The 13,044-nt window shown below is 43.0% G+C and overlaps 2 protein-coding genes across 5 annotated transcripts in view; one reads left to right on the top strand and one right to left on the bottom strand.

The window, feature by feature from the left end:
• The first annotated feature begins 2,584 nt into the window (after nt 1-2,584).
• PMPCB (peptidase, mitochondrial processing subunit beta) lies at nt 2,585-11,099 on the top strand. Its single transcript, XM_064702899.1, has 13 exons — nt 2,585-2,719; nt 4,060-4,200; nt 4,468-4,554; nt 5,017-5,146; nt 5,481-5,679; nt 6,362-6,441; nt 7,008-7,120; nt 7,741-7,884; nt 8,754-8,914; nt 10,175-10,260; nt 10,334-10,422; nt 10,647-10,722; nt 10,818-11,099. Exons 1-13 carry the CDS (start codon nt 2,630-2,632, stop codon nt 10,880-10,882), a joined length of 1,461 nt encoding a protein of 486 aa, XP_064558969.1. The 5' UTR covers nt 2,585-2,629; the 3' UTR covers nt 10,883-11,099.
• The window catches only part of DNAJC2 (DnaJ heat shock protein family (Hsp40) member C2), a 15,337-nt gene continuing 13,349 nt past the window's right edge, over nt 11,057-13,044 (bottom strand). For 2 of the 4 annotated variants that reach the window (XM_064702896.1, XM_064702898.1), the window contains exons 15-17: nt 12,083-12,190; nt 11,670-11,824; nt 11,057-11,177 (exon numbers count right to left, since the gene is read on the bottom strand). In XM_064702896.1, coding sequence (XP_064558966.1) covers nt 11,103-11,177; nt 11,670-11,824; nt 12,083-12,190 — 338 coding nt within the window. In that variant the 3' untranslated portion in view covers nt 11,057-11,102. Of the gene's footprint in view, nt 11,825-12,082; nt 12,191-13,044 lie in introns of all 4 variants that reach the window. The other 2 variants (XM_064702894.1, XM_064702897.1) reach the window with 1 other exon arrangement.

The raw sequence follows: 13,044 nt of genomic DNA, 5'->3' as shown, positions 1-13,044 counted from the left end.
TAAAACCGTTTAAAAACTAGTGTTTTATTAAAGTTTAGTGGTGAATATTTACATATTCAGCTTCTACTGTTAGAACACCAATATTTGTTTTATTTTATTGCATTTTTAGCTGGTTAATAAGATTTCTTAATTTAGAGTTGCATCTCTCTAATGACCTTCGCTGGATGCTAAATTTTAGATTACATTTACATATGAGACACTCCTATTTTGTAAAGTAGGAGACATGTTATGGGGATAATCAGTTTATCTTAAGCTGTAATTCTATGTCTAGCAAGGATTCAAATTTCTAGGATGTATAATGGGTTAGTGAAATCTGGTAAAGCATCTTTGAGATAAATCTCAGCATATGAGATCAGTTAGATCTAGCTGTAAAATGGAACAGAAGCTTAATTTTAATTTTCATTTGCACAGCTTGGTGCTTTACTTTTTTTCTTTTACAACTTGACAGAGCTCTATCTGAAATTTAAAAAATGCAGGAACTGGATGAATCTTTTGAATATGCATTAACTAAATGGGAGAAACAAAACTAAAGAAAAGAAGTAGCTAGTTTCATGTAAGGTTAGATTTTCTATTCCATGGAAACTAATTTGACTCCAATGTAAATCCTCTGGTGAAAGGATGTGCATGCTTTGCAGCTACAAGATCCTTCTTACACAGGCTATGTGGGCACTAAAATAGTACAGGCACCAAAGCAACAGTAACAATTTCAGTAGGAGATCTACAGTTCCATATGAGGTCAAGGCATCATTGTGAAATTAGGAAGCATCTGGTTTCTTGGCATTTAGGTTTATATTTTAACCTTTGTGTTAACAACAGTGTCCCTTTCATTTTTAGTTGTATGCAATATATCATGCTTTGGGAGTTTACTATTTTTATGCAATTACAGTCCTTGTGACAGAAACTGGACAAGCTCAACTGCAGGACTAAGTTGCTGTTTAAGCACAGAACTGACAAACTGGCAGTGCAAACGATTTCGGGCAGTCAGTGCAATTTCATGCTGAAATGCCAAGGGAGTAAGAAATTGCCTATATAAAATACCTCCCAAAAGTTATACATTTAAAATGCAGTGGATTTTTCTGAAACTGGTCCATGTTTTGGAGTTGGAGAAGCTAACTCTCAGAGCCTTCTCACACTTCAGCATCTGAGCAGCCCAGGAACTACCAACAATCCCCAGTGTCCTTTAAGAGTCACGGTGGATTTTGTCACCTAAAATCTGCATGTGACTGATAACGCTTCAGGGGAAAGGGAGCAACGCTTCTGACAGCTCTCAGGAATCACCTCTGAGTAACAGGACCTTGGCAGGTGCAGGAGAAGTTCATCCTGAGCAGAAGCACCCTCAGTTCTCACCATTCTCAACCTCTTCCTGTTGATCAGAAACATCCGCAGTTCCCGTCTTATCAACCTCTTCCTCCTGATCCTGTGCCCAGAGCTGAGCTTTCCTCCTCTTAGAGCAGGCAAGATGGGGAAGGTTTGTGGTATCTGTACAGAGGCAGTCAGAAGTACTGTGTCAGATGGTATCTGAAGCATTTTATTAACCCTGAATGGGTTAGGAAAATGGTACCTAGAAACACTGCTTCCCCCAGCATAAGTAGTACAGATTTCTTTTTTAAAGTAGTATTTTGTTTCTTTGCATTGTGTCACTTAACATACTGTGGGACAAATAACAGAATTTCACCCTGGTTCTTCATAATTTTTGAGATAATGCTTGATTAGCCAATTTCCTAAAAATTGTAAAAAATTTAACCACAAAGTCAAAACCAAGCGCTGTTTCTTGCATGTCTGTACCTATTTATCTACAGCCATACATTCCAAACGCGCTCAGGAACAATCTTCGGCACTGAAATTGCTTCCACTGTTACACTTCCAGAGCTTTTCCCAGCCCAAATGTGGCTCTTGTCAAGCAGCATTGCCACAAGCCCTTCCCGGCCGGGGGCACCTGGGAGGGACCATTCCCGGGAATTTGGAGTTCTGTGTCTGGAGCTGTCACCAGCGCCGGCACAGGCTCGGCGGGGCGCTGCATTTACTGCTTGCACGAAGCCCTGCTATCCATGACAAGTGTCTCAGCTCCGTTACACACACTTCCCAAAAAAAGACTCCAAGTTATTCCAGCCGCGGGATTTCCCAGTCAGAGCGGGTGTGTCCCGCAGGAGCGCAGCGCCCTCAGGCAGCCCTGCCGCAGGAGCCGCAGCGCGCAGGGACTCGCCCACGGCAGCTCCCGGGGCAGGGGAAGGCAGCGCTTTGTGCTTGCTGAACGTGGCTATAGTAGGATATCGGCTGGAAAATGCTTTCCTGACCTGCCTGCTCTGGGGCACTGAGGAGAACGGGACCATTAAAACCAAGCCCCAAACCTTCCAGAGCTCCAGGAGCGCTTGGACAACGCTCCCGGAAGGACGGTGGGATCGCTGGGCTTGTCCTGTGCAGGGCGAACAGCTGGACTCGACGGTCCCTGTGGGTTCCCGCGGGTCCCCTCCCACCGGGACATTCCCGATTCCCCATTCCCACCTCCCCGGGACGCAGCAATGCGGTTTGCGCTGCCCCTCTGCGCCCCCCGGCGGCGGCGGCTGGAACTGCCCCGCGCCTGCGCGCCCCCAAAGGCCGCCCGCTCCGCCCCGCCCACCACGGTGTCAAGATGGCGGCGTCTGCAGCACGCTCAGCGGCCCGGCGGCTTCTCTTGCCCTGGTCCGCCCGCCTGGTGCGAGCGCCCGGCGCGGCGCAGCGGGTGAGGCGGCAGGGAGGGGAACGGAGCGGAGCGGAGGGAGGCGCGGGGAGCGTGGGCGCCGCGGTGGCGCCGAGCGCTGGTGCCCGGGCCGCCGCTGAGGGGACGCGGGGAGCTGGAGGCTGTGCGGCGCGGTGCATGCTGGGAGTTGTAGTCGCGGCGCGGTGCTCGGCGGGAGGTGTAGTGAGCGATCGGTGTGCGCTGCTCGGGTTTGTGTGCGGCAGGCCCGGGGCTCCGCAGTGTGAGGGGGATGCCAGGGAACCGGGGATGCTCAGCAGGGATGAACTGGGCTGGAACATGCGCCCTGTGAGGAGAGGCTGAGGGTCCGGACCTTGTTCAGGCTGGAGATGCCATGGCTTCAGCTGGAGCTGTGAGAAGTATCTGTGCCAGTACCTGGGAGAAGGTTGTAAGGAACTTAAAACCAGGCCTGTTACAGTGGTGGGATGAGAGACAATGGGTGTAAGTTGAAACAAGAGAGGAAAACCTGTTTATGTGGCAGTCAGGCAGTGGAGCAGGCTGTCACAGAGCTGAGCAGTTTCTCACCATTGGAGATTGCCAGTGCCCAAGTGCAAAAAGCCCTGAGCAAAGTGCTCTGACCAAGTTGGTCCTGCTTGGAGCAGAAAGTTGGGCTACAGACCTCCAGAGGTCTCTTCAAACTGGAATTGTGCTATGATTCCAAAATAAGTGAGTTTTAAGAGATCTAACATATTCTAGGAGGAGAGGGGTTGAGAGCTGGATTTTGTACTTTCTTGTTTAGGGCAGTCATATGGGGAGAAAAATCTTGGCTTATTTGAAACATTTGAAATCACAGTTTTCAAGATAGCTGTTTGCTTGAATTTGAGATACATATTTACATTTCTTGTTATTGAAAAACTGCAGTAAGCTTCCCTTCATTCTACCCTGCTCTCATTTAATGTGCTTTAACTGCCCCCTGATTGTGCTGTTCTCATCCATGGCTGATGGATTTGCAGTCCTGGCACGGGCCCTTGGGCTGTATCTCAGTTCACTTTAGAAAGCAGGTACCAGGAGAATTTCAGAATGTAAAGGTCCCACAGGCTCTTGCTGGCTGCAGTGGAGAACAAGGGTGGCTGGCTGATGGGAGTATCAGCTCCTGTGTCAGACTGGAGGCAGCAGCTGCATCTCCTCACTTGTGGTTATCTTCAGGTTCCTGCTTTCCTTGTGTGAGGCAGGGGTGAATAGCAGTCCTGAATTCTCTCCCTTATAAATGCATGCTTTAAGAAGGATCCATGGACTTGATGCTTGAATTCAGCAATATATTTTTCAGAAAAGCATCCTTGGATATAACTAAACAATCTGAGGTGACTGATGATTTTCCTTTCCAGGGTGTGCATGTTGGAACAGGGAGGTGCACAGTTTCCAAAGCAGCAACAGAAGTAATCTTAAATGTCCCTGAAACTAGGGTGAGTCCTTTGGAAAATGGCTTGCAAGTAGCTTCTGAAGACTCTGGACTCTCAACGTGCACAGTAAGTAACTTACAGAAGGAAGGGGTTTTGTATCTGTTCCTGTGTGTTCATTTCCTTGTGGAACTAAACTTCATTTGCATTTCAATATTAACAACTGTTCCTAGAACTTGGGCCAGGGCATAGAAATCTTAAGGCTTTTGCCTATTTGTAATTAAATTTTTTGTGGAGATCAAAATTTTCTTTTTCTTGAAAACCTGCTCTGTTTAAGGAAAAAGCCATGGCAAAGCTGTTAGCTGGGAAAATAACTTTTTTTTTTTCTTCACTGAGGTTGGACTTTGGATTGATGCTGGAAGCAGGTATGAAAATGAGAAGAACAATGGAACTGCTCACTTTCTTGAGCATATGGCTTTCAAGGTGAGTGTGAAGATTGATGTAGATGTTTATAATGGATTTTAAAGTTATTTGTCTTTAAAGATCAATGATGAAAATTTTGCCGGAATTATATAAATAAGTTTTCCAAATTGAAATGAGAAAAACAACATGGACAACCAGGATTTTGGTTTCCATTAGAAAATGAAGCTAAAATCCTAGTTCTGTGTGTTACACAACTATGGATTACACAGATCTATTTTTTAACTCACTTTTACCTTCTTATAGTAGTCTTAGAAGACACAGTCACCCTTCAGCCAGTTTATTTTCATTTGTGAGCACAGTAGGATTTATATCTGACTTTAAAGCTTGGAGAGATTAGTATGCCTGGTTTATTTCCAGAACACATTTTCTTTCTCATGATCATAACTTTTCCAGACAAGAAGTAGTAAGGATGAGTAGATGAATTGAAGGGTCTAATGTGATTTTGTTATTGTTCTATTTCAGGGAACAAAGAAGAGATCTCAGTTAGACCTTGAGCTAGAGATTGAGAACATGGGGGCTCATCTGAACGCCTACACGTCCAGGGAACAAACTGTGTACTATGCAAAGGCTTTTTCAAAAGACTTACCAAGAGGTAATTGCTTTCACTCATTAGAAAAGCTGCAGAGAACAACATGCTTATCCAGCCTCCAGTGAGATGACACAGAATGGTGCTTTTGCAGTGTCACAGTCCCTTCCTTGCCTGGTGAAAAATCCATTCTTGAACTTCACAAGAACGTGAGAATATGGGTTTAGAGAGGAGCCAGCAGGGATGCTTATATTTAAAATATTTTTCTCTTCAGAGTCCCTAGATAAGATCTGTCCCCTTGCTAGTTTTATGGCTCCTTGAGGTGGGTTTCACTTTTGGAACCAGATTTTTCTAGTAGCCTGAAAATACTTGTTTCATTTCCGTCTCTGTTTGCAATCAGCTGTGGAAATTCTTGCTGACATCATTCAGAACAGCACCCTGGGAGAGGCGGAGATTGAGCGGGAGCGGGGAGTTATCCTGCGGGAGATGCAAGAGGTTGAAACCAATCTGCAGGAAGTTGTCTTTGATTACCTGCATGCCACAGCCTACCAGAACACAGCCCTAGGACGCACCATTTTAGGACCCACTGAAAATATCAAGTATGTCCAAAAGTACCTCTGTCTTTAATTGTGTGATAACTTTTTGAGATTGAGATTTTTGAGATTGAGATTGAGAGATTTACCTAAAAATGTAGAGAACAGTGTCAGATTTCATTTTTACACTGGAGGGCAGCTGAAATTGCACTGAGTGTAACTGTAAGTAGAACTTCTGTATTGCCTTAGTTTCCATGTAGGCAGGCATCAAAGGGTATGTGAACTTCAGATGTTCTCTGCATGACTTTGGGTTTTTATGCCATATTTTTCTCCTGTTTCTTATAAGTGCACCTGGTACAAAATTGGAAATACTTATTTTTCCTATAGGTCACATGTTAGGCATTATTGTAAGCACACAGTGTTTGCACTGCTCTTTTAGCATTTGTTTAGACCAGAGCAGATCAGAGGATTGCTAAATGTGCTGCTTTCAAAGGAAAGGAGATCATTAGTGCATCCTGTCTCCATCTGCCTGAGTTGGAATTCTCACTCCTCCTCAGGAAGCTAGAAGTGCTTTTTATACAGTTCCTATTTGCTTTTTAGAAAGTCACCCTTATTTTAGCTTTCTGCCTCTGCTCTGAACAGTGGCAGGACTTTTAATTGTTTTGACAATTGTTTTGTTGTATACATTTATCTCTTTTTACCCTAAACTTTACTGACACAGTAGTGCTGTCTCTTTTCCTGTTTCTAGATCCATAAATCGTAATGACTTGGTGGAGTACATAACAACACATTACAAAGGACCCAGAATGGTCTTGGCTGCTGCTGGAGGTCAGTATGGGATACTCACCCCTGATCACATGAAACTGTGCCTGAAACCATGGCCTCAGTCTGTGGGAACCACGTGGTGAATCACCCATTGTTCAGCAGGTCCTGGTTGTTGTTGGCCCTCTGTAGCCCTGTGTGTTCTGTGCATTCCAACCCTTTGAGCTTTTGTTCCCTTTTCCTGTCAGTAATATTCCAGAAGCCTTAAATCAGGAACAAGAAGTGAATTGGAGGCCAAAGTCATTCTTCTATGTGGGCAGGGAAAAAGGGTCCTAGAAGGTGTGAAGAGGGAAATAGCAAGGAATGCAGAGAGAAAGATGCAACACTGAGGCTTGAAAGAGCAAAGAGCTTGATTTGATGTGGTTTTAATGGAAGGCTGTTAAAGATAACCAGGCAGGAGGAATCATGGTGAACTTGCTCTGTATAGAGGGAATGTGTGAAGAATCCAAAGGTGGGGTATTAAAGCAGGGGCACAAAAAATTAGTACTTGGTTGGGTCTTTAAACTGTGCAGCAATTTAAATTAACTGTTCACAGAGTAACATCACAAAGCATGTGAAATATCTTTGTCCAGGGGTCTCTCATGATGAGCTACTTGACCTGGCAAAGTGCCATTTTGGGAACTTGCCATCTGCTCCAGAAGGAGGACTGCCACCCCTGCCCCCTTGTAGCTTCACAGGCAGTGAGGTAAGCTGCTGGGTGGCTTTTTGGGCTGGCCTTACATCCCGTGACATGTGCTCTGGTGAGGAGAGAGGGCTGCTCTGCCACAGACTCAGCACATGGAAAGGTTTCTTGCCCCCAGTGGTGGCAATGGAATAGCTGCTTTCCAAAGCAATACTTCCCATTCTTTCTTGGACAAGCCTCACTGCCACTACTTTTTATTCTTCATCACTTCCTGGAGGAAAATACATTCCTTATCCCTGCTCCTACTTTCCTTTTATCCTCTTGACTATGGTATTGGAGCATTTCCACCTGTTGAGAATCACTCATTTAAAGGAAGGAGCAGAGAACTGAGGCATCCATATTCTATTCCCATCTCTTCTCAGATTTTACAAAGTCATCAGATTTCCTTGCTGCTGGTAGTCCTAAAATGACTTGTAATGCTTCTCTGTGTATGTTGGCAAAGTGATCTGAAATTGCCCCAGGGGACACCAGCTAAGGCTGATGTTAAATTAATCTCCATATACTTGAATTTTAGTGCATGTTTTGTAATCCAGCTGTAGTGGCAAAGTGTAATTGCTGTTGTTTACCTTGCCCTGTGCCTGAGCGTGTGCAGGTTGCTCTGGAGCTGCTGTGCTGTGTTGCAGATCCGGATAAGGGATGACAAGATGCCCCTGGCACACCTGGCCATCGCCGTGGAAGCAGCCGGCTGGTCTGACCCCGACACCATCCCCCTCATGGTGGCCAACACCCTGATAGGGAACTGGGATCGCTCCTTTGGAGGAGGAGTGGTGAGTGAGCCTGCAGGCACCTTCCTGAAATCCCTGAATTGGGTACTGCCAGGACAGAAAAGGGCATCCAGCTGTGAGCCTCAGAGGGTGTGTTACTCAGGATGTAGCAGAATCTTAGGAAGTGGTTCTAAACCAAAAATACAGGTTTGCCAGCCCTCATGGAATGTAGGATGTTTTATACCTGTATGTCATCAGAACCTCTATATTATAAATGCAGGGCCACCAACAAGGGAAGGAATGGTGCATCTGATTCCATGTTGTCAGAATGTTGTCCAATTTATTACTCTATTATACTATTTTATATTAAAGAGTACTATACTATACTAAAGAATACAGAAAGGATACTTACTGAATGCTAAAAAGATAATAATGAAAACTCGTGACTCTTTCCAGAGTCCTGACACAGCTTGGCCCCAGTTGGCCAATGAGTAAAAAGAACTCACCAGAATCCAATAGAACAATCTCCAAACACATTCCAGTTGAGCACAACACAGGAGAGGCAAATGAGATAAGAATTGTTTTCCTTTTCTCTGAGGCTTCTCGCTGCCTTCCAGCTTCCCAGGAGAAAAACCCTGGGCGAAGGAATCATGCTCAGGGAATGTGAATGCCACACTTCTGGGTATCAGTAATTAACTGTCACTTTCTTGAACCTAAGTGTCTTTGTGATTTTGGCTCAAATCTGGGGTGTTATTTTGAAATGTGATATTACATGCAAGGAAAGAAAGGGTTGAAATGAAGAGCTGATAATTAAACTTGTAGCTACTACTGCATGTTCAGTCATCATTGAAATGAAAATGGGAAATGTGGAGGTGACTAGTAAGCTTTCAGAAAACTTCATGAAGTAATATCTTTTTCTTTTGCCTCGGCAGAATTTGTCCAGTAAACTTGCTCAGATTGCCTGCCAGGGTAACCTGTGTCACAGCTTCCAGTCCTTCAACACCTGCTACACTGACACAGGGCTGTGGGGACTCTATATGGTCTGTGAGCCATCCACTATTCAGGACATGGTGCACTTTGTTCAGAAAGAATGGTAAGCTACCAACTGTTTCTCTGGAAAGATTGTTTTTAGTAGAGGAATACAATTTAAAAATAAAGAGAATATTTTTCTCTGGTTGGGCTTGCTTGGGAACAACAAATGCATCAAATTCTAAACTTTGGCACCCAAAGCCAAGTCCCAGCAGCCAGTTTTTGGCACCATTATTTGGAGTGAATAGCTTAAGATGTAGGTTTTGTTTCTTGCACGAGAAAACACAGCAGGGACTTTTTTTTTGACTGGGAAATGACAGAAGTCATGAAATTGTCAGGCCTTTTATTATGCTACTCAGTCACTGTGCAGCTTGTGAGCTGCAAGTGCCACCACTGAAAGAGCAAATATTTGTGGATGAGAATAATGAATGTGCAGTTACCAGACAGTTTCAGTCTGCAGTTGCTGCAGTTGCTGCATCATGTGCTGCTGCTAGCTCTAGTGAATACTTAGGGAAAGTTGAGCTGGTACATATGGAAATTTGAAACCTATGATTCTAGACAATATTCATTGATCTGAGGCTTAAATCTGTTTTGAAGGATGATGTTTTGAAGACCATAGATGACTGTGAAGCTTGAACTGCAGATGCTATTAAAAACACATACATGTTACTTAAAAGCACTTGATATAAAGTGGGTGAAGTTGAAACAAGTATTGAAAATGAGACGTTTCTTTAATCACATAAATCAGTTCTTCTATATCATTATTCTATGAAATCCCTGTTCAGTGGTGGAGAAAAAAGTTATCACTTTGACTGTTTGCTGCAGCTTAGCACTAGGGAAGATACAGATGATTCCTGGGACAAGAATTTAGTGTTAAGCTATTTAATGCATCACCTTCTCCTCACAAAATGTTCCATAGGCAGTGTGGCAAGTCATTATCTCACCAAGAGGAGCCAGGAAGCTGGATTGCCTTCTAGCTAATTGCCTGTTACCAGGTTGCTTGGCTCCTACTTTCTTAGCAACCTCCATTCTCAAGATAACAAGTACAGAGTGCACTTGCCTCAAAGTATTGAATAAAATGAAATACACCTCTTCTGAGAGAAAGAGCTTGCTCTTGGGTATCTTGATATGCTTCCAAAACCCCTACTTTGAGGCTGCTGCTTTGTATCCATGGCTAGTTTTCCAAGCTGTCTTACCAGCTTTGTCTACAGAAGAGTAGTTAGTGCCTGGTAGGTGCAGCAATGCCTCTGCTCCTTATCACAGGCAGTCTTGAGTGCTACAGCCTGCCATTATTTAATGCCTTTGGACTGAAACTGTTTTTCAGGATAAGACTTTGCACAAGCGTTACAGAAAATGAAGTAGCTCGAGCAAAAAATCTTCTAAAGACAAATATGCTGCTACAACTTGATGGTGAGACTTATGAGAACTTCTTACTCTTTGTGGAGCCATAGGCTGATAACTGAAGGATTTTTTCCTGTTTTAGGGTCCACACCAATCTGTGAAGACATCGGAAGACAAATGCTGTGTTACAAGCGCCGAATCCCAATTCCAGAACTTGAGGCAAGAATTGAAGTAAGTGGCACTCATGTTGCAACTTTTAAAAGGCCATCAAGAAAATGACTTGCTACAGAAAGTAACAATATAGAAATTGTATTTCTTTTTCAGCAGTGAAAACATTTCCAGCTGAGAAAACTTCCAAGGGTTTTGTTTCCTGCTCCCTTGGATTATACAAAATTAAGATCAGAAACAGTTTTAAGATGGGATTGTAACAAAGATGCCTCTTTTACCCCTTTTAGGCTATAGATGCCCAGACTATTAGAGAAATCTGCACAAAGTACATCTATGATAAGCATCCTGCAGTTGCTGCCGTGGGTATGTGATACAAGTTTCCCTATCCTCCCATAACCCCTCCAGACCACTTGCTGTGAGCTGAGCATGTGTCATGGCCAACTTTCTTTAACTTCCAGGTCCAATTGAACAACTTCCAGAGTATAGCAAAATCTGCAGTGGCATGTATTGGCGTCGTGAGTAGTGAATAACAAGAACTTCAGCATATTTTAGCTTTAAAAAACCAGGAAAACAACAAAAAACACCCAACAAATCAACTACACCCTTTTAAAACTTTGGAGTTGCTTTTGAGAAGATTAAAACTCAAGAACCAGCCCCTCCTGTGTTTCTGTATAATGAAGAAAGGAATGGAAACATGTACAGTATTTGCATTTTTATTATAAAACAAGGATTGTCAGTAAGAGTCATTTCTTGACTTTAGTAGCATTCATCACTTGTTCTTGAGCAGCTTTCTTTGCCTTGACCATTTCCACGAGTTCCTGAAGAGAAGGTGGGGAAAAAAAGAAACTTAACTAAACACATAACTTGTGAACAATGCTGTAGGTTTGAACACTACATACATTCACTGTGAAACACACTACTTCTCAACATAATGAGAAATCTACATTGTTTAATGTTGTCAAGCAATTTCCCTTAGAAACAAATCAATTAATGGACGGTCAATCCTCATGTACCAGGAACTTTACCTACAGGAGCTGGGGATAGGACTTCATCTATGAGAGCTTGCTGTCAAACTATAAAACAAATTTCCTGACACAGACTTTCCTTGCCCGCTTCCAGAGGCACTATTTTCACTGAGGAACTGCTCTTTTGGGGTTTAGTTACCAAAAAGAAAAAGTTTCTTATAAGGTTCCATCATTTTGCCTGTGTCAGATACTGTCTCTGGGGCAGTATCTCATGGAACAGCAAAAGCAAAGGGTTCTCTCCAGGCCTGGCCTGGTGCAGTCCCAGGAGGAGGTGAGGGACCTCACCTTATATCGTTTCATGCAGTCTTTTTTTGACCGGCCTGGAACAGCTGCTGCTATTTTCTCCCATCTTTCAGGAGTATTTACTGGATAAGTCTTCAATGCTTGTTCTAAAAGTTTTTGTTCTTCTGTAGTCCAAGGGGATGAATCTAGAGGTGATCCTGTTTTTAAATGCAAAAAGGACAGCAAAAATAGATATTTTTAAAAGAGTCTAGAAAATATTGTAAAACATATTATAGTTTATTTTAAATCCCTGAAGTTTTGGGATATATTGTGTGTATACCAGAAACCCTCAAATCTGGCACCAGAGCCTGGACCACTTACTTGCTATCAAAGTTTGTAGGCAAATCTGGGTTACTTTCACCCCAAGAGACCCAGGGGAGAGAAGTGCACAAGAAGGGCTCCCTTTTCACCTTTACCTTCAAATCGTTCTGAGGGGGCAGCACTGTCCATCTGAGGCACCACACCGTGTTCTTTTTTAAATTTGTCAAATGCTTTCTTGTTTATGTCATCTTTTTGATGAGGGTCTATGAGCAACAGACATTAAAGAGAATAATTATTGCAAGAATATTAAAGCCAGATGTAATAATAATAACATTCTGTAGCAGATTAATTCCAATAATCACAAAAACATAAACCTCAATTTCTACTTACTTTAAAATGACTATAAAGATGTTGGTAGATTAAAAAAAAATCATTCAGGGTCCAATAAATTTTTCTCAGAGTGTCAGATTTTCCAACCCTTATCCTGCTTTCTAGTGCTCAGAGGAATAATTGTTCCATATAATCTTAAACCTGAATCTGCAACTTCCCCAAAATCAAGAGGGATTATTCTCTCAAGGGCTGTGGCACAAAACTCATGCATTGCCCAGGGTATGACCATGTCAGAGAGGCAGGAAAATCCAGGTGTGTCCTTGTGCCCCTCTGTGGTTTGTAATGCAGAAACCTCTTGAAAAATTAGTAGTGAAATGTTTAATTTCCTTGTGACCTTATTCCAGAGCTCTCTATGCTTAATTTTTCATTTTTATATTCATTTTTGAAGAGGAGATGAGCCTCTTCAAAACATTAATTTAGGTGTCTTACTCTGGTGTTGAATTCCATTATTTTTTTTTAAGTATATCTAGAGCTTCAAAAGTTCCATTTATTTTAGATGCCTTCCTTTGTAGGGAGGTTTTCTGAGAGCCCCATTTATCTCTCTTTGAGCCCTGCCATTTCAGGGCATCAGAGCATCAAGCTACATTAAGAGAGTTTCTGAGAGCTGCTTGTGAGGTGCTGACTTACAAAAAAGCCATTAGGATGAAAACACTGAATCACATAAATGCTCCTCTAAATCCTCCATCTGAACTACATTTCTTTTATTTTCTTAAGAAACACAGCTCCA

The sequence above is a fragment of the Zonotrichia leucophrys genome, chromosome 1A (genome assembly GCF_028769735.1).
Source record: "Zonotrichia leucophrys gambelii isolate GWCS_2022_RI chromosome 1A, RI_Zleu_2.0, whole genome shotgun sequence".
NCBI lineage: Eukaryota > Metazoa > Chordata > Aves > Passeriformes > Passerellidae > Zonotrichia > Zonotrichia leucophrys.
The sequence above is the reverse complement of the archived record's forward strand: the minus strand, read 5'-3'. Positions and strand labels throughout refer to the sequence as shown.